This window comes from Elephas maximus, chromosome 4 (genome assembly GCF_024166365.1).
Source record: "Elephas maximus indicus isolate mEleMax1 chromosome 4, mEleMax1 primary haplotype, whole genome shotgun sequence".
In the NCBI taxonomy this organism is placed as follows: Eukaryota; Metazoa; Chordata; class Mammalia; order Proboscidea; family Elephantidae; genus Elephas; species Elephas maximus.
The window spans coordinates 160370912-160392985 of NC_064822.1; the positions used below are offsets into that span (position 1 = coordinate 160370912).

At 34.8% G+C, this 22074-nt stretch overlaps 1 protein-coding gene across 8 annotated transcripts in view; it reads right to left on the bottom strand.

The window, feature by feature from the left end:
* NR2C1 (nuclear receptor subfamily 2 group C member 1) overlaps window positions 1-22074 on the bottom strand; it is a 57888-nt gene continuing 35814 nt past the window's right edge. For 5 of the 8 annotated variants that reach the window (XM_049884100.1, XM_049884099.1, XM_049884103.1 and 2 more), the window contains 5 exons: window positions 17963-18084; window positions 6650-6789; window positions 5414-5551; window positions 2638-2743; window positions 3-1806 (listed from right to left, as the gene is read on the bottom strand). In XM_049884100.1, the coding sequence (XP_049740057.1) occupies window positions 1632-1806; window positions 2638-2743; window positions 5414-5551; window positions 6650-6789; window positions 17963-18084 (681 nt within the window). In that variant the 3' untranslated portion in view covers window positions 3-1631. Of the gene's footprint in view, window positions 1807-2637; window positions 2744-5413; window positions 5552-6649; window positions 6790-17962; window positions 18085-22074 lie in introns of all 8 variants that reach the window. The other 3 variants (XM_049884104.1, XM_049884105.1, XM_049884106.1) reach the window with 2 other exon arrangements.

A 22074-nucleotide genomic window follows, 5' to 3' on the forward strand; every position in this document is an offset into this window, starting at 1 on the left:
CTTCCAAATATAACTACAAACTTAATCGGGAAAAATACCTGAAAGAAAATACCTGAAAGAAACATGTATCTTAATCATTAGTATATTGTTTTAAAGAACTATTTTCCTCAGTCTTTGGCTTATTACATTAGGTTTATAGAGGTATAAACCTATTGATTTTTCATTTGCATATTTTACAAAATTCTTATTTTTAATAGGGAAAAAAGTCTCCTTTAATAAGTTGGTAAAGAATGTAAGTTGATAAACCTTTAAACTTTTAAACATTTGATTTACTATAAAGTAGCAATTAATAAAGACCACACTCCCCCAAAAATCCAGCTTCTCTTCTATTGTAAAAATTTTTATAAAAAATGTACTTTAAGTATAATAAAATCTCCATATTTGTTTTAAAAAAAAAATCAACAGTAATACCAGAATAATTAAGAAGCCAGAGCAAAAAAACATTTAACAGTACCAGGCTTGCTAAGGAAAACATCAACATGGAAGACATCAAAGGAGAGTCTAAAATGCTTTTGTTGTGGCAATAAGAAGGCGATCTTTATACTGTAGTTAAAGTATCTACTTCTCCACTTTTTATAGTGAAAAATCGGTGTATATTCCTTTGTATATTATAGAAATTGTTATATTTTTTAAATTATCAATTTGATTTAAAATAATTATCTAACTCACCATGAAAACATGGATTAGCTATGATAAATCAATTATTTAAAAAATTGGGTGAATTTTTCTAATGACCTAAAAGTAACTGGCTAAATCCCATGGCAGGGTCAGGAAGCTATAATAAAGTCAGAAGAGAAGAAGAGAGGTCAGAATACTTTTTATGGAAGGGAAGAACAACAATTTTAATTATCTATTTCAAAATACTGGAACATTCAGGGCTCAGTCTCTACTACCTTTAACAGCAGTAAACCAAACATATTAAAACATGAACCCCATATTATCATCAAAAACAATTTTCTGCTGCATAAATAAAAAGTGCTTGTAACTAAGAACATACACTAAAAATGTCAATTCTTAAGAGCACATATGGTCTATGTCTCACTGCCAGCAATGAGAGTAGTATATACTAAAGGACACCATGATATTTACAAAAGGCAAAAAATATATATTCAATTGTCTCCTATAGTTCTGTTATCATTATACCATTGAGCATAAAATAATCTTCTTTTGACATGGTAATTAAAACAAAACAGAATTATATTATGGAAGAATAAAATCCAGAAAATCCTCCTTAAGGATTTCTGACCATTATGTGATTGTACTGGTTTATAATGAAGTTAAATATGAATAGAACACAATTCTGAAAAATAGGACTAATTTATTTGTTTTATAAAATAAAATAGAATGAGATCTTAGTTTAGATAGTCAAGAGGTGACAGCTTTAGGTGTCATCTTCACCAAGAACAGATTCATAGCATTCCTCCTTATATGACAGGAAGGGAAATTCTAATTCCTACTACCTGGCCCAATCACTTTAAAAATTCTTCTTAAGGACGTTAAAATAACAACATCTTGGATTTTGGTTACTCTTTAAAGTCAAAATTTCCAGCTACTCTGGAAGCAATGAGTTCAATTTGGTGTCTTCTTGTGTTCTGGCACAGAACAGGTTCACAGCACTGAGATTCCGGCTTTCAAATGCCGTGACCAATTATTTGAGAGTTATAATCGGCAGGCTCCATTTTTAAAATATGAGGGATGACACTGTCGATTCGTACATTGCCAATGAGACCTTTGAAAAACAATTCTTCAGTGATTGTAGCATTCATCAATCTCAAAGCTGGCAATCTGAGTAGTAGTCTGGACAGCCTAAAAAAAAAAGTGGGGGAGTAGGGTGTTAAGGTTGTACATTAAAAAAAAAATTCAGTATAAAAATGAGTAATTCCTGTATGTATACTGATTGTGGCCTAATTTAATGAAGATCTCATTTTCAAAAGTTAAAATCAAAGCTTTTGTATTCTCAAGCCTTAGAGTGTATCACAGTTACCTAGATATAAACGCAGCCCCGAGAGGCTCCACAGCAAAGCTCTGCTCTTAACTGCCACGCTATGCAGCCTATGCTACTTGCCCAGGGTTTTATAAAGCTAGGAAGTGGCGGCATTGGGATTCAAACCGAGGTAGTCTGGCTTTGATGTCATGTGTTTAACTACTCTGCTACACTACTTTTCTTCAAAACTGAGCTAATCTTATAAAAGACATTTTTTTGTTTTTTCAAAAAACATTGGCAAGGAATAGAAATATCACAAGCCCTGTTTCAAAACTAATTATAAAATATTGTCTAATAGTGCTTTTTCATTCATTAAAATATTTTTCCCACTTTTACTATTAAAATTCAGTATTTCATCTGAAGAAAACAAAGAGTTTGGACTCCAGAGTCAAACTGCCTGCATTCACAGTCAGGCTCTGCCATTTACTGCGTTATACTAAGTTATTTAATCTCCCCTGTGCTGAAAACTCTTCTTATACAAAATGTGAGAACTAGATGAAATACTGCATGTAGAATGCTTATAATGCACTGTTGCTATTAAAGGCATTCACTATTTCAAAGGTCAAGGTTAATTACCCTTGGAATGGAAAATAATGAAATAATAGATTTTAAAAAGTTTTAAAAATGAATTTAGTTATTTAACTTTCACATACCTGTAGGTGTCATCTGGGTATGTTTTGGTTATGTAATCTTGGAATTCCACATAAGCCTTTTCCTGAAATTTTTCAATCTGTTCCATGTTTTCTAGGCCTGGATGATCTGAAATATTAAAGTATGTATTATTATCCTAGTTCTAAATGCTCATTTAATAAAGCACTAGGAGTGGAGATGAAAAGGGGTGTCAAAATAGTTCAGTTAAAAAAAAAAACCCTTCATAGAACGCATCTCCATTCCACAAATATTTATTAAGCCCACCTACTATATATCAGGTACTGTATCTTAATCACTTACAACAATGTAATCTCATATACACTCTAACATCTAATAAAAAATGAGACAAATGGGTTCTACCAGAATAGCTTTCTCCTCATTCCAAAAAGGAAAGGAAGGATTTTGATCACTTTGCTTTCAATAGGAACAAAAATGAGATGACTCAGTTTCGTTAGAAAATCTTTAATCTCATGAAATATTTGCAGATTATACTATATTGTATTTTTAATAAAGAAAAAACTTAAAAGGAGTATGAAATTATGATACTAGAACATCATCTCTATCAGAAAAAAATTGATATACACATGAAATTATATAAACATTTCAATGGTCATTATGGCATTCCACCAAAATGATAATATTTAAAGAATTTCATAAAAATTATGCTTCACGTAAGATACGCTTTTCTAAAAAATCAAGGAAAGCTCTGTCCTGATTAAAAAGAATAAAACGTGGTAAAAATCTGGAAATATTTAATCAAATAAAATGACCTTGTAATTCTAACTCCAAATCTATGTTCTTCCAATTTTAAGTAAAACAAAAGTGGCAAATTATAATAAAAATGGAGATATATTTTATTAACTCTTGTGAAACTTTAGAATAAACAGTACAAAAAAAGCTTTAATTATCTTGTTGGTTCCAATGAGGATAAGAGGCAAAGTTCCTCAGATAACTTTATTTTCTTTTACAGGAAAAGAAATACATTTCCAGAATAAAAAATACAGAACCTAAAAATTCTGTTATTCAGAAACTGACTATTGAAGTTACTGTCATTTTATGTGAAAACTCTAAAACTGACAGACAAATAAAAGGCCCATTTTTCTATTTGTTATTACCTCTAATAAGGTGTTTGGGAATTTAATCCATTAATACAGTAATACTCATCTCTCACTTTGCCTTTAATAATGCCTAAACAAAACATACTTAAGGATTCAAATGCTGATGTGACAAAGTAAAGGTTTACCATGTCATATAATTGGTTTCTTCAATGTTCCTTATATAGCCAGATAAATTTCTAATGTTAGATACTGGTTCACACTGGGCAAAGAAGCCTTAATATGTACAAATAATAGAATAGTCTCTGTACATTCAGTGTAATCAAAGTTTAAAATCTGTGAGCTACAACAAAGGAAGGAAAAATGTAGTAGTAAGACTTTCAGTTTACCAAACCAGCAAAGAACACTATTTTTCTTTTATTGAGATCCAACTGACATGCCATAAAACTCAATGTTTTAAAATGTACAAAACAGTTTTAAGCATACTCAAAGAGTTCACCACAATCTAATTTTAGTCACACCAAAAATAAACCTCCTACCATTAGCAGTCATTCCCCATTTTCTCCTCTTCCTAGCTCCTGGCAACCACTAATTTATTTTCTGCCTCTGTAGATTTGTCTATTCTAGACATTTCAGATAAATGGAATTATACAATATATGGTCCTTTGTGACTGCCTGTTTTCACTTAGCATAATGGTTTTAAGGTTCATCCATGTTGTAGCCTATACCAGTATTTCATTCCTTTTTATTGCTGAAAAATATTCCATTGTATAGATATTACCACTATTTCTTTACTCATTGATCAGGTGATGTACATTTGGATTGTTTCTACTTTTTTGCTATTTTGAATAATACTTCTTTAAACATTCACATACAATTTTTTTTTTATTGTGCTTTAAGTGAAAATTTACAATTCACCAGTTTCTCACACAAAAACTTATACACACATTGTTATATGACCCTAGTTGCTCTCCCTACAGAGTGACAGCACACTCCTTCTCACTACTCTGTATCTTCTGTGTCCATTCAATCCACTCCTATCCCCCTCTGCCTTCTCATCTCGCCTCCAGACAGGAGCTGCCCACACAGTCTCATGTGTCTACTGGTGCTAAGAAGCACACTCCTCACCAGTATCATTTTATGTCTTATAGTTGAGTCTAATCCTTGTCTGAAGAGTTGGCTTTGGGGATGGTTTTAGTTTTGGGCTAACAGAGTCTGGGGGCCATGACCTCTGGGGTCCCTCCAGTCTCAGTCAGACCATTAAGTCTGGTCTACTAGAATTTGAGGTCTGCATCCCACTTTTCTCCTGCACCATCAGGGATTCTCTGTTGTGTTGCCTGTCAGGGCAGTCATTGGTGGTAGCTGGGCACCATCTAGTTCTGGTTTCAGGCTGATACAGTCTCTGGTTTATGCGCCCTTTCTTTCTCTTGGGCTCATATTTTCCTTGTGTCTTTGGTGTTCTTCATTCTCCTTTGCTCTAGGTGGGTAGAGACCAACTGTCATGTTCAAATTTTTGTGTGGTCATATATCTTCATGTCTTGGGCCTCTATCTAGGTGTGGAACTGTTGAGTCATATGGTAACTCTACGTTTAACATTTTGAGGAACTTCCTGTTTCCCAAAGCAACCACACCATTTTACGTTCCTTCCAGCAAGGTATTAGGGTTCTGACTTCTTCACATTCTCAAATTTTGCATTTTAAATAAGAAGTAAATGTTTATATACCTGGACTGAAGAGTACTATTGCCTTCAGGTAGGCATATTCATACCCATCAATGCAGAGTTTAACCATGCTGTTACAAAACTCCTGTAGTTTGAAGATGTGATCCATTAATAGTTTTCTTCTTTCTGTTGACATTTTATCTTTAATTTAAAACAAACAAAAAACAAGTTTCCAGTTTTTGTTTAAAATGCATGACTATTTTCATAGAATATATTTCCTTCTCACTAATTTCTAGGTTCCAATATAACCAATCTATAAAAGGTTAAAATTTTGTGTGAATTATATATGAAACTCATCATCTTCGGACACTCTTCATTCCAAAAAACGAAAGTTGTTCAGCATGAAAAACCCTAAATGTAGTGCTTCCTCTCAAATGCACCTTTGCAAATATCAGTCATAAAGACAACCACTTGAAAACTGGCCAACCAAAGTACAAAGGACTCAAATTCAAGTACTGAGATTTTATTTAAGCTTATATTGGTTGAAAATATTAGAAAAGCCATCTAGATTTTGAAAAATTACCAATACTCTATAATAAAGGCAAACACTTAGCAAAAACACTGCCAAGACCAAAGAAAAACTGAGTAAAATTAACTGTTACAATAAATATTTGAATCTACCACGGAGGAAGATGATTAACGCACATCTGATTCGTCAACCACAGCTCTACTGAAGGGAACCAGTGTCACACACTACAGTTAGATGAGAAACCAATCAGGGCTAGGAGTCCATAAATGAGATGAGAATGTGGTGTTACCTTCTAGTAGAGATCTACTGCTGATAAGATTACGGTCATTCCTCTGCCTTTAAATATCAGGAGGAAGCAGATGATTTAAAAATAATGTAAAAATATGAGGAACTGAAATATGGTAAGGAAAGGAAAAGTAATTTCCAAGTAAACGTAGTTCAAAACCTGGTGGGATTGTCTGATCACTACTACATAAGCTAACCCTGGATTCTTTGTTACCTCTCAAAGTGTAACAATTTCAACAATTCATAGGGCCTGGTCAGATATAGCCTGCCAGATTTAAATACACTTGTTTCAATTTTGTTGTGCTCTCATTTAAAAATATTTTCAGATGGATTTATCAAAATATAAAAATTATCTAAAGTAAAAACGAATGTTATTTAAAGGGTTATTAATATAATCATCAGATATGTAACTTTAATCATAACATTTTATAAAACTGATTCCTCCTCCTATATCCCAGAAAAGAAATTCAATAGGTGCCTTTTACCTTGTTGGAGACTACTGTGAAGACAATTGACAAATGTTGCTAATATAGTTGCCACATTCATCACTTGCCAGCACTGGGCAAGACCAAGAGTAAAAAGTTCATTCCAGTAAGCTTTCACCAATGATATGCTGTTTTCTTGCCTACGTAGAAACAAAAACAAAAAAAAAGTCACACAGTATTAAATTTTATAAACTTTACAACTCATATATTTAAGAATAAAATATTACTTAACTAAAAATACTCTACAAAGTCCAACTGTGTATGAACTTGATCAATTCTGTTTTGTACAGTTGATAGAAACTGATGAAGAATTGCTTAGAAATATAAATATTAGCTAGCTTATTAACCATTCAGCCTGTATATAAGAATAGTTGCAAATCATATTTCAAACTAAAAAGGTTGGGCTTTAATCTCACATTTCACGGAGAAAGATGGAATACTGTTTTTTTTTTAAAAAGCAAAAGTACATATTTAGAACACCTTTCCCAAGTTTCTTTTGCCATCAATGTATGTAAATACATTTTTTAAAAAGGGTAATTAGAATTATTTGATGGCAGGAAAGCAACCAATCTCCTAGAGCAATGATTTATTCTGTAAGCAGTTTTCAGAGGAGACCTTGGTATCCCTATTTATGAGATATACATGGATTTTACTTGGAGTAGCTAGAGATAACCAAAACCTCAAACCAAACCCATAGCCACTGAGTCGATTCTGACTCATAGCAACTCTACAGGACAAATTAGAACTGTCCCATGGGGTTTCCAAGAAGCAGCTGGTGGATTCGAACTGCCAACCTTTTGGTTAGTAGTGGCATTCTTAATCACAGTGCCACCAGGGCTCCAGCAAGAGACAAGAAAGGTCAAAAGCCCTTTCCTGAATGTCTAAATTAGAAACCTCAGCAGCATGACAGAGTAGAAGATGCATTAGAATAAGAGTTAAGGCACCAGAATTCTAAACCTACATCACCTACTTATTATTCAATTACAATCAGGCAAATAAGTTTCCCAAATCTGAGGGTGTTTAACTCTATAAAATAAAGACACCATATGTTCTATATCTTGCTCCAAGTTATCATGAGACCCAAATATAAGAATTATGTGAATAAGCCATGGCATAAAGTATACGCGAGGCACTGTTCTAGCCACTGGAGAAATAGCAATTAAAGTTTGCCTTCATGAAACTGAGAAAAATACAATAAACGAGCAAACATATAATTTAAAATTTTTTATATATTCTATATAAATATGATACATACACACTTATAACTAATTTTAGGTAAAAAATGCTACATTATTAAAAAATAGTATGATACATTAGAAAACGGGGGGAGATTCAGGTAAGGTCATTTTAAAAAGCTGTCTTTTTTGAGTAGAAAAAGATGGGAGAGAACTTTTAAAAAGGAAGATGGGGGGTGAGGGGTGGGTAGTATTCCAGGAAGAAGAACAAGGGCAAACTTGCTGAGGTGAAAATGAACAGGTAGTAGGTGTTCAATAAAAACTGTTAAGTGAATTACTAAATGCTGTTCTCCCTTCTTGGAATGTCCTTTTCCCACACTGTTTTCTTGGTTAATTCCTTATTCATCCCTTAAAATTTTGCTCAGAGCTCACTGTCTTGAAGAAACTTTCTCTTATTACACTCCTCTATCAAGACAGTTAATCATTTCCCCTTAGATTCCATCTATACACTTCTACTTATTTTACCATATTCTAATTTACTAGTTTACAGGTCTGACTCCTTCACTAGATTAAAACCTCAATGAAGGCAGAGACTCTCGTATTCATTTCTGTATCTCAGTGAACGGCAAACATGGCACACAGAAGGAATTCAGCAGATGATACCTGATTCTTAAGGGAGACAGAAGAGGCAGAAGTGAGAACTTAGAAAAAGGCAGAGCTGGAAATGTTGCCGGCATGGGCTCTTTTACAATTAAATACTCTGTAAACCAAAAACTATATACTTCATTAAAAATAATGAAATTATAACATTTCATTTCTCTAAAGAGATTTAAGTTGGTGGGAACATCCTAACAGGAAATATATATGCTGATGAAAAGTGTTTACATTCTTCTCTTCTTAATACATTATTAAGAACCATAACCTTTGTACTAAATTACATTTTATTTAAGAATTGAATATACTTGAAAGCATATTAACTCAAGAGTTATAGAAATTAATTTTTCTCACTGGGAATTATTCAGATGAAATTTGAAGTCCTGGCTGATTCCCCTTCTCCATCATCTGAGAAGGACTACTTGCCATTCAAAAAAAAAATGATTAAAAGTAAACTTAGATTTATTTAAAAAAATAAAAAAAGATACTATTTTCACTTATCAGAAAAGACGGATAAAATCCAGAATTGAAGTGAAATATAAGCATTTTTACACATTGCTGATGGACATTAAAGCTGGCTCAACACCTTTTCTGAAGGACAATTTGATAGTACCTATCAAAAATTAGGGTCCCTGGGTGGTGCTCGGCTTGTAATCTGTAAGTTGGAGGTTCAAGTCTACCAAGATGAGCCTTAGAAGAAAGTCCCGACAATCTACTTCCAAAAAATCAGCCACTGAAAATTCTGTGGAGCATAGTTCTTCTCTGATACACATGGTGTTGTCATGAGTTAGAACCAACCTGATGCCAACTGGTGGTGGAGGCATAAAAAATTAAAACGTACACCCTCTTAGACTCAATAATTCTACTTCTAGAAATCCATTTTGTAGAAAGAGTAACACAAGTAGGCAAAGATACGCAACCATATTATTGTAGCACAGTATATAATAACAAAGAAAACAAGCAACAACCTAAATGTCTACTGATAAAGGTTGAGTAAGTAAATAATAATAAATCCATAAACTGGAATACTAGGCAGTCATTAAGAACACGGCAAATCTAAAACTGCTGACATAGAAAGAAGTCTATAATACAAGTGTAAAATGCAAGTCAAAGAAAAGAATCTGTAAATTGTTTTTGATTATTTAAATATGGGATGGAAAAGATCTGGAAGGCACCAAACTTTTAACAGTTGGGTAGTTACCACTGGAGAATGAGGTTTTAACTTCTTTTTTTTTTTTTTTTTTTAGTTATATACATCAGTATAATTTTAAAATGTTACAAAAATGAAAAACAAACATGAAGAAAAGGTTCAAACAATTCGGTTTTCACCTTAAGCTCTGATTCTTAAGCTATAAAGAGGGAACAGCTAACCAAGGTAAATAGTAAACACAGGAAAGGAAAAAGAACGGAGGCAATTGAAAAAAAATCATAGCTCTTACTGGCCTGTGTGCTACATCTAACAGCAAGAAAGCGCCTTGAAATTGTTGGGGTTAGACTCAGACAAGAGATTAAGGACTATCAGTGCAGAGAATGAGGGAATATCAGAATTATTACATGTACCCCTAAGGGAAAAAAGATGAAAAGCAGCAACTAAGGAATAAACTAGTGGATTATTTTGTTTCCACTGTGAGCCCAAGGAGCTATAAAGTTGGTTAAGGAAAAGTCAAAAAGCTAAATGAAAGCAAAAAATATCTATTTATAATTTTACCCTCCCCCCCAAAAAAGAGGAAGAAGTCACATCCTAGTATAGTTACCTAAATTGTTCAAATGCTTTTTTTAAAGGGTCATTAGAAAAGAAAAACAGCAAGCCCCCTTTAAGACAGAGGTTCCCGAGAAAATGAGGGAAAAATACCATTTATTATCTACTTTATAGCAGGCAGTGGGTTAGATAAGTTTACATTCATTATCTCACCTAAGTGTCACAGCCCACAGGGAAGTATTTTTCCTCCTAATTCACAGATGTGGACATTGAGCCTCAGTGAGGTTAAATAACTTGGTCCAAAGATATGAAGTTAGCAGGTGGACAGAACCAGAATTTGAACCCAGTATCGAAAGTCTGATGTTGTTGTTGTTAGGTGCTGTCTAGTCAGTTCCGACTCATAGTAACCCTATGTACAAAAGAACGAAATGCTGCCTGGTACTGTGCCACTCTCACAACTGTTGTTATGCTTCAGCATATCGTTGCAGCCATGGTGTCAATCCATCTCATTGAGGGTCTTCCTCTTTTTCACTGACCCTCTACTTTACCAAGCATGATGTCCTTCTCCAGAAACTGGTCCTTCCTAATAACATGCCCAAAGTACGGGAGATGTAGTCTCGCCATCCTTGCTTCTAAAGAGCATTCTGGCTGTACTTCTTCCAAGACAGATTTGTTGGTTCTCCTGGCAGTCCACGGTATATTCTTCTCTTTGCCAACACCACAATTCAAAGGCATCAATTCTTCTTCAGTCTTTTTATTCGTTGTCCAGCTTTCACATGCATATGAGGTGACTGAAAACACCATGGCTTGGGTCAGGGGCACCTTAGTCCTTAAAGTGACATCTTTGCTTTTTAACACTTTTAAAGAGGTCTTTTGCAGCAGATTTGCCCAATGCGATGCATCACTTGATTTCTTGACTTCTGCTTCCACCGGCATTGACTGTGGATCCAAGTAAAACGAAATCCTTGACAACTTCAGTATTTTCTCCATTTATCGTGATGTTGCTTACTGGTCCAGTTATGAGGACTTTTGTTTTATGTTGAGGTGTAATCCATACTAAAGACTGTAGTCTTTGATCTTCATGAGTAAACGCTTCAAGTCCTCTTCACGTGCAGCAAGCAAGGTCAGGTCATCTGTATAATGCAGACTGTTAATGAGTCCTCCTCCAATTCCGATGCCCCATACTTCTTCATATGGCCCAGCTTCTCGGACACACTCTACGCTCTTGTATAAATTATTTCAGGGAAATTAAGCAAGTAAAATGCTAAAGTCAAATTTCTCAGTAGAGACTTCCTATTTAAAGCTGATATTTTGTGATTTTTTTTTTCCTATTAGGAAAACAAAACAAATGACTATCATAGTCACACTATATTATCTATTTGCAAAATATTTTTCCCTTGGTAAGTAAAAGGAGCTGAGGAGAGAGGGTAATTAAGGTATCAGTCAAGATCCCAATTTTTTTTTTTAAGCATTAAGTTGCATAATAGTAAATGTACCATCTTTTTTAAATATCTCACAGTATTTCTCTTTAACTACTGCATTATATTGTTCACATCCGTTAAAATATGTATGCAATACTCACAATTAGCAAGGAGATCACTGTTTATACTATTTATTTTGATAAAGAAGTATGACTTTTGAGTCATCTATATGGAAACCCTGGTGGTGTAGTGGTTAAGTGCTACAGCTGCTAACCAAAAGGTTGGCAGTTCAAATCTGCCAGGCGCTCCTTGGAAACTCTACTGGGCAGTTCTACCCTGTCCTATAGGGTCGCTATGAGTCAGAATTGACTTGATGGCAATAGGTTTGGTTTTTATACCTGGGGATAACCTAACCATTTTGCATCTGCATGAATAAACCCAAAGCCTTATTCTTTCCTTAGTGGCATCTGCTTGAACTGAGGGCATGGTACTTAGGGGAAAATAAGCAGTGATAACGGCAGCAGAGCTGATTTCAAACCCACCAAGTTACAGGAAACATTACTTTGTTTCAGCGATATTTTTAAAGTTTTAACATTTAAGCTTAGCATTTAGTGGAAGGTTTCCTACTTACCCAATAAATAAAGTCTCTTGTGACAAAGGATGGTGGCTTGGAATTGTCAGTTATGTTGTAAGAATCTAGGCAGACAGAATTGCTGCATACTTACTCTAGGCAAACCATGCCAGGTGCTCCCAAACTGAGTTTAGTACTAGCTCATAGTTGGTTACCATCGAATTATGCAGGAAGGACTTAAAAGCAACAACTGAGTTTCTTTAAATACTAAAAATATAAACCTTACACACAAAAGCAACACCTTTGTAAAATAGAGAAACCAAATACAAATGATATTAACCATGCACTGTTCAAGATTCTTTAAGCTACTGTTCCCCTCCATTAAGATAAGTGATCAAAACAATCTTGACTTTTAGAAAATGATTAATGTTGTTCATCTACTTCTCCCTATAAAATTGGTATCTAGAAATAAAAATGTAACCAGTACCAGTTCCTAGGAGATTTAGAATAGTTTTTAGTACCACGTAACAGATTTTTTTCTGTCATTAGCATTTACTCCTTATCCGTCTGATTAAGTCAACACATAAATAAGCCTATAAATCACAGAGACAAGGATAAGAAATAGGAGTTTATGGAGCAATCAATGGCCTTGAATGCTAAATCAATAGGTATTCTAATTGCAAAGAATACTGTTATTCTTATGTTAAAACGGATTTTCCACAGAGATCACAGGAAAATGTAGCTGTCACTATAAAAATTAATTATAACTGGACACCTCACACTTTATATTTCATCTCTTCAGTATTTAGGTTATTTCCAAGGATAATTACGCCCAGTTTAACACGAGTACTTAAGATCCATAGTATTATGAATAATTCAATGAGTTCAAATTACTTTCTTGAAAATTCCTTTCTTTTGTTGTTTATTATAGTATCTTATGCAAACAATGTACTTATCATTTTTTTTTGTAAACAGCGCAATGCCTCTCATGTTATTTTCATAAGTGTGCTATACCAATCTTTTTTACATGTTGCTGACTTCGATTTCAATTTTTCTCCCTGTCCAACAAATTTAATGTCACCAGAATAAAACTGATCTCATAGAAATTTCATTTAAGGTAGGTATTTTCCTAAAACCTACTGTGGTGAAGTCGATTTCAACTCATAGTGACCATATAGGACAGAGCAGAGTAAGAAAGATGAATAAGGAAGACTGAAGAAGAATTGATGCCTTTGAATTGTGGTTTGGAAAAGAATATTAAATATATCACAGACTGCCAAAAGAACAAACAAATCTGCCTTGGAGGAAATACAACCACAACGCTCCTTGGAAGCAAGGATGGCAAGACTATGTCTCACATGCTTCGGACATATTGTCAAGAGGGATCAGTCCCTGGAGAAGGACATCATGCTTTTTAAAGTAGAGAGTCAGTGAAAAGAGGACAATCCTCAACGAGATGGACACAGTGGCTGCAACAACTGGCTCAAGCATAACAACTGTGAGGATGGCGCAGGACCAGGCAATGTTTCATCCTGTTGTACACAGGGTCACTATGAGCCAGAGCTGACTAGACAGCACCTAACAACAACATTTTCCTAAACCAAGTACAACCAATGATGAACTGAACTGGCTCGTGATAGAAATGGGATGCCATGTTGATACCAAAGAGTATGAATACATGAAAAGCTAGAAATTAATAAGTAATAATCCTAGGTCTAAAACTACAGGAAGATGTTGTTTATATTTTATTACTTTCATAAATTTTAAACTGCCACTTCATTTTTCTATAATCAGTGTCTTCGAAATCAACAAATAAAAGTCACCAAAAGAAATTGTGCTTTCACCTTAAAATAGGCCATTTTAGTTTATTCATTCATCATAGTCATTTAACTTCCGGAACCCTTCAAAGTCCAATCTCTCATCACTATCATCACTGAGATATCTAATAGCTTCCTACAGATGCTCTTTCGTGACTTCCGAAATGATTTAATCATCATCGCTACCTTCAGCGTCTTCATCTTCATATCAGTACTCTGCTGATACACAATCCCAGCCTTTCTGAGGCTGTTGTGGAGGGTTTCTGGAGTTATTTTCCCTCAAGCAGAAGTTACCCACTTGCAGACTTCTGCAAACATCGCCTGCTTCAGTGGTCCTGATGGTGTGAACTCATGAATCCCAGATTGCATCCATTCATTCCACTATCTTCTCACAAAAGCCTTGAATGGGTGGTTAACCACTATACCTAGCAGCTACAGCTTGCAGGTAAGGCCACCAGGTATGACTGCTATATGGGCGCCAGTTAATATCATTTTGGACTTTTTTTTGTGAGCAGCCATGGCACCGAAAATTAATAAAGACTTCAAAAACAGTCCCTGCTGCATGGCCCTGTAACATTTATCTACTCATACTTTTATAACATCAGAATCCATCCTTCCCTACTTATTACAATGAACCACACCAGGGGGCAGTTTTTCATGGGGCAGGGTAACTCTCTTGTAAATCACCATTGGCTTTAAGTTCACTCCACTCACAGTGCAAACAAGGACTACAGTGAAGCAAGCCCTCTTGTGCCCAGGGGTTGTTCCATACCTGAAGCAGCTACAGTCCTGGTGGCTGGAATATCAAAAGACATCAGAACCTTGTCCATGTTACTGCATTTTTATGCAAATAACACGCGCCTTCTACGTTTGCCTGCACTGCGCTCCCCCCGCCAAGAGGTATTTTCATAAGCACCACTATGTCAATTTTTTTTACATGTTGCTGTAAAAAGAAATTAGCATAGCATGTTTATGCAAATACTTGCAGGGGTGCTGTTGGTAAACAAACATACAAGGCACACATTATTTGTGTTAAAATACAGTAATTATGCCCACTGCAGAGATAATGAATTCAGAGATTTCTTTGGGGACGAATTTGCAGAAGTTGACCATTTTTTACTCCAAGTCATCTGGAAGCTGCTGGCTACAGTGGATCTCATTCTCACAGAAAGGCCACTCCTTTTCATGAATTTAGAAATCCTGGCAAACCTGCCTTAAAATCTAGGATTCCTCTTTCATTTGCCAGAAGCTTTGATTTGATTTGAATTATGACAGTAGAGGCAACTTGATTTGCTCCCTTTTAGAAATAATCTGTTTCTTTCAAGTCATTCTCCAACTCAGGCCATTTTGCTTTGGGTCCGTGACGTGTGCGTTTTCGTGGATTCATTTTCTCTAGCTCCTTTTTCTCCTCTCTCCATTAGCAAATGGATGATTCTCCAATCTCGACCTCTCTCGCTAGCAAATGGATGATTCTTCAATCTCGAACTCTCTCGCTGTCACTCTGTTGCTTGCTTCTTCCACCCTCATGGTGACTTTCAGTTTGAAGTTGATGGTACAGGACTTGTGTTTAATTCCTGCTGTGATCCTAAAGGGTTCTAAGATTTAGACTTATAAACTGAAAAAAAATTGTACAATATAATTGATAACTGGCTGGTTCTAGTAAAGAGATTGGAAAATTCAAATGTGAGGTGTACAAGAAGTAAGCGTATGACCAAGGTGACTTATGATCATTGATCAAAGACACTGGCTATAATAAGACAGAATTAACCAAAACCAAACCAAACCCAGTGCCGTTGCGTCGATTCCAACTCACAGCGACCCTATAGGACAGAGTAGAACTGCCCCATAGAGTTTCCAAGGAGCGCTTGGCAGATTCAAACTGCTGGCCCTTTGATTAGCGGCCGTAGCACTTAACCACTACACCACCACGATTTCAAAGACAGAATTAGACCATGAAATAGGCAGACCTAATACAGCTTAATGGTTTCACTTAAGATGATCTGATAAGGTTTTCTCATTCAACTGCTGATACGGTGTATCAGTTTTGCTTTATTTACTCCTCCAATTAACAGCCAGAGTTGGAAGACGACTCTGATAATTATGTCAACGCAGGCTGAATCAAGATTCCTATTGATTGCTACTTGACACCATTTATGCCAGAGTAGGCTTTGCTTTGTTTACACTTCCAACTGATAGCACATGATTTATGGACATGCTTCAGTAGGTCCAAGATTCAGATTAATGACTCAAAAGGGATTGGGATATAATCATCAACTTAAATTAATATAAACAAACCCACAGTTTCAATTATTTATTTTCTGATTACCAGGTACTACCAAACTCGATCCATGACTTCTTGATCATGGCTTATACCTTTATTACACAAATATATCAAAAGTAACATCTCGGGACTATTGAATGAGGGTCAATGAGGCTGAAATTCACTTCTGGAAATGTTATGAGGCACTTGCGGCATATGCGTGGGCATGCTATGCCAGACCGTTTTTTCATAATTTTGTCATTTCTGTGCATTATATGTGTGTACATGTTATTTACATGGGTGCGCTATTTGTAAAAAAATACTGTAATTGATAGCCTATTATTAAAAATATCACCAGGTTACTCTTCAAGGCCTAAGCATGCCAGTTAAAAGCTTATTAGGAAACTACACTTTTTGCTTTAGAGTTTACTAATTGCTAACATGTAAATTTATATTATATTTTAATTTTTTCTTAAAAAAAAAAACTGGAAAAATTCTGAAGGTTAAATGTTATTTTAACAGAAAGGGCTAACAACTGTTTTAAAGGCTAACACTATAAAATCAGGCTTTTAGTCTATGTAATTGTATTATTTAAGCATATGATTTAATAATGTGTGCTATCCAACAGTGCTTAATAAATCAAATTACAGTAGAGTTCTCGGTATGCCTTTTACAGTCGTGATTCAGTTACGTTTCTCAGTCACAGTCAAAATATTCTCTAAGGATGAGAGATGGGCAGTTATTATTCCCATTTGACAAACAGGAAAAGAGGCATACATGGTATTGAAGTGAATTGTTAGCTAAATAATATTGATGAGTAGAGAGGTTCTGTGACTGGATTAACAATTTCCTGACTGTGGGCTCAACTTTTTTCACTGTCTCTAAATATCAGTTATTATAAAGCGTTCTAAATAAATATGACGCATTTTAGGTAGAGACTGGTTTTCTTATAGTAGTTCATTTTCTATACCATCGGATTACTTCAGAACAGAATAAAGATGCGCTCTTTTATGACAGGGCCAAACCTATAGATCACTGTAGTGGTACTGTAGTTTAGGGTTTGCTTTTTCTTTCCTTTTGTTTTTTTTTTTTAAACCACAATATTGGAAAACAATTATATCTATTTGAACATATTCATTGTAAGCAGGTTTCAGCTCCTTAGTTAACAAGCCTGGGATGAATATTCAAACAGTAGATGGGAAGTGGAGGTGGGAGGAAAACAATGACCCTAGACTAAGACAGATTATAAAGAAAGGACTAGTGATCTCCTTCCAAAAATCAGCCAGTGAAAATCCTATGGATCACATTGGTCCGATTTGCAACTGATCATGGGGATGGCGCAGGACCAGACAGCATTTCATTCCACTGTGCATGGGGTCACCATGAATTGAGGGCAACTTTGAATGCTAAATAAATAACAACTGCTTATCTTTACAGCCTATCACGAACGCTAACCATGATTTATCAGCTCCTCTGCATATATTCCATCTAAATTGTTAACTCAGTTATATTATGAAGTATGAATTACTCTTCCACATAAAAAGAATATACAGAAAATATTGGTTAGCTACCATAGTTTGTCATATAAATGACAAAATTTAAGTTACAATGTTGTACCATTTTTTTCCTACTCCACAAATCCTCCCAAAAGTTTTTTTTGACTGTACATTTGTGCTACAAAATCACATTTATATTCAAGGACTTCAAAACACTCACCCTAGAGCTTGGAAGGAAGGAATCGAAAGTGCCCAGTGCATTGATAAGAACAGCAGCCTGGAGGCAGACTCCCCAATGTAGTGCACATTCAGGTACTCAGGCATAGGAGAAGGCATGGTGAGCTAGTATGAACAGGGATTTTGGTAAATTATCTTACAACTGAAATTTCTAAATTATCGTTTCTTCGAAAAAGTTAAATGTAAACGTAACACATCAAATATGAGCTTTTTTAATATATTCGGCAAAAAAAAATCTGGAAATATTCCAAGTCACTGGATTTTACAGTAAGGCTCAGAATAAACTAACAGACCACAGTTTCTAACAAAGCATTAGTCAGATAAGCAGAGTCCCACTTAATACATACCAACCATGATACTCTCTGGTTGTATTTTAATAAGTTATTTTCTGCCTTGGTCTAACAATGTGGTTTTCTCCTTCCTTCCTAACCTCCCTTCTTTTATTATAATGATTAATGTTGCTTTCACTTGAGCTACAGGGTTCACAAATCGAATGCTTACAGAGTCAGGACAGTAATAAGGGAGGCAGGTGCCAACTAAGGAGAGCACGTTCCCAGCTAACGGGGACAGCTGTGAATTGAATTCGGCACATCGAAAACATGAGAATTTGGGCTGCTCAGTGCTGCCAGCTCTTTCAATTTTTCAAAGAGCTAGTTCTGTGTAAAACCTTCGTATCTAAAAACACTGGTACTGATTTATAAAATAGTTTTTAAAACAATCTATAGATAGAAACATGTCTGTGGCCACACCACTCTGAAGCCGTCAGTTTGTACTGCTGATCTTAGGTAGTTATTTTAAATGTGTGACCACTGTTGAAAATATTTTATACCAAAATCCTTCTAAAAATATTTTTAAAAATCTGTTGTTGTAAATAAAATATAATGTCACACATAAGAAACATTTTTTCCTATTTTAAAATTATTGAAGCAATTGATAATATGAAGTGTAGATGAGGATACAGAAAAAAGAGTGCTGACATACTGCTGAGGGCGAGTAAACTGGAGTGTAGTTTGGCAGTATCTATCAAAATTTCAAACATGACTATATTCTATGGCTTAATAAAGCCATCTCTAAATACTTATTTAGAAAAATGCACTCATGCACAATAGGGCATGGATAAGATATTCATTGTTGCACTACTTTTAACTGTGAGATTAAATACTGGCAACAACCCAAATTTCCATCACTAGGGAAAAGAATAATCCATACTACAGAATAGAATATCTTGTAGGCATTGAAACTGATAAAATAAATTGAGGTGTAATGGCATGCAAAAAATATCTTACAGACATCTAACTAAAAAAAATTGACAAAATGAGACTAAAGTGGCAACCAGCCCAGGGGTAAGGACTAGAAGGCAGGAGGGGACAGGAAAGCTGGTAATAGGTTGAGAAGGGAGCGTGTTGTCATGTTGTAGGGTTGTTAACCAATGTCATAAAACAGTATATGTACTAATTGTTTAATGAGAAGCTAGTTTGTTCTATATATAAACCTTCATCTAAAGTACAATTAAAAAAAAAGAAAAAATTTCAGGATAATATGAGGATGATCCAATTTATGTTAAAAAGGATAGAAGGAGGCACACCACACAGCTAAACAGTGGCCACCTGTGAGGTGGGATAGGTAGAGTTTTCATATTTCCGTCTATATATTTATGCATTGCTTGAATCTTTGTCACTAAAGAATATTTTCATATACTACTTGTGTATAGGACTAACAATAATCTTTAAAGAATGGTAAAGAAGTCAGAAAGGCCTATATTAACCATTCTTTTAAATAATGGATTTTTCAACTATAATATATATTGGATTTTTTTTTTTTCAACTAGGAAGAAAAATTCTATCAGAAAAAAAAAATCATTAAAACACTTGTGAAAATGGAGACAAGAGTCGGTGTGACCAAAAAAAAAGAGCAAACCCAATGCTATTAAGTGGATTCCTACTCATAGTGACACTACAGGACAGAGTAGAACTGCCCCATAAGGTTTCCAAGGCTGTATGTAATCTTTATGGGAGTAGACTGCCGCATCTTTCTCCCATGGAGCAGCTGGTGGGTTTGAACCGCCAACCTCTCAGTTAGCAGCTGAGCTCTTAACCATTGCACTCCTAACTACCCACTATACAGTCATTATTAACAACTGTTGGTACAGTCCTTTCCTTTCAGTCTTTTTCTTTTTATAGGCACTGAATACCTGTAAACAGCTCTTTTAGAAAAGGGAGCGATATTAATACATTAATTTGATTTCATTCTGCTATTTCTTGGTAACAAATATTTACTATGAAAACTTAGAAGGATATAATTGGATGGCTGAAGGTTCTATTTACATGTCGATAATACTTTTATTCAGGAGTCATATTTGTGAACTGCTAAAAAAAAAAAATTAAAGTTTGAAAACCACATAGCTTTTCTGATACCCTATCCCATCTAGCTTTTCGAAGGGGATTCTACCTGTATATTTAAAAATACATGATGAATGAAGGTTCTTATAATGACAGTCTTGATTTTAGTAACACTGACCAAAGCAGTTTAGTTCATATAGAGCAGATAAATTCTATGAAATTAAAAATATTTTATGTGGATGTGCCTATGTATTTTTCTGGGAAATAACTGAACAGCGTTCATCAGATTCTCAAAGGTGTCCGTAATACAAATGGATTAAAAGATTTTCATCAAAATGATATAAAATTTCTTCAGGATTATTAGATAAAAGGGCAAAAAATATTAATTGCTTTTGTCCAATATTATCCACAAATGGTTTACCTATTTATAAATGATGCCAATAATAAAAGAACAGGGCAATTAACATCTGAAATTTCACATATGGGAAGAGAAAATTCAAATGTCTGAGAAATTTAAGGGTGGAACAGTAAATTAAAATACAGTTATTTAAGACAATTCTTAACAGAACTGTAGGCAAGCAAATACTAAGCATCTTATACATAATTATTAGGATGCAACTGTTTCTACACATAAGTACATGAAAAACAGACTGGGAGCTATCCTACCTTTTCAGAATTGCCCAAGGTGAGTGGGGAAAAGAGCCTGAAAAATTAGGGGAAGCACCAAAGATTACTAGTTTTAAGGGGAGGGTAAGTAGGATGACAAAACAACAAAGACTATCCTTTACTAGTTTTAAATTATCTTTAAACAAATAAAATACTTGTAATATGTAAAAATTAGACATAAGGGCTAAAAGATACAGATGTACCTTGATTTATACAACAACGGTGGTAACTTGAAAACTTTCTGTTTCTCTATCATAAAACTGAAATCCTTTGCAACATTAACTACAGGAATTCATTATTAAAAAAAAACTGCTGTGTTGTATTATTTCATAAAGAGAGGATATGTCCTGTAATTCATCTGCTTTACATACTTAGTTTTCTTAAAGCAAGGATGCTGACTGAATATACAATACAGCATTCAGTCTTTTAGACTGAAAAGACAAAGACCGATTCTTGTATATAGACAAAAATGTTAAAAGCTCCCTAAGAAATGCCTGTATACCTTCTGCTTTATAAATTATATATTTTTTTTCAAATAAAATTTTTAACATGTTGAGGTGTTTTTTTAAGAGTGTTGACAAGAACTAAGCCTGACTCTGATTTTAGAAGTTATTACTTGTTTCTGCAATTACCTTTCTGGCACAGAGTTTCCATATATAATTCTGATAAGAGGCTGCATGATACAGGTTTTAAAAATCATTTAACTTGAGTTAGGAGATCTGGATTCTACTGTCGACTTATTACTTGTTTGGCCCTGGGCTAGTCATTTATACAGTAACCACTTACTGAGATTTCACCATGAGTCACACGAGGCTAAGTGGTGTCTGAAAAGTGATGGGCAGTTGAATCGGAATGTGGAAGGCCCTTAAAGGTCATGCTACGGAGACTGAACTTGATCCCATATAAGCAATGGGAAGCTACTGAAGGCTTTCACGTAGCAGAGTGACATAATCAGATTAATTTTTAACAAATACTACTCTGGTACCAGTGTGGGAGATAAGATGAAGAAAAGAGACTGGAAGCAAAGATATTATTAAAAGAGTTTAAATGAGAAATAAAAAAGGTCTGAAACCTAGTACTGGAAATGGAG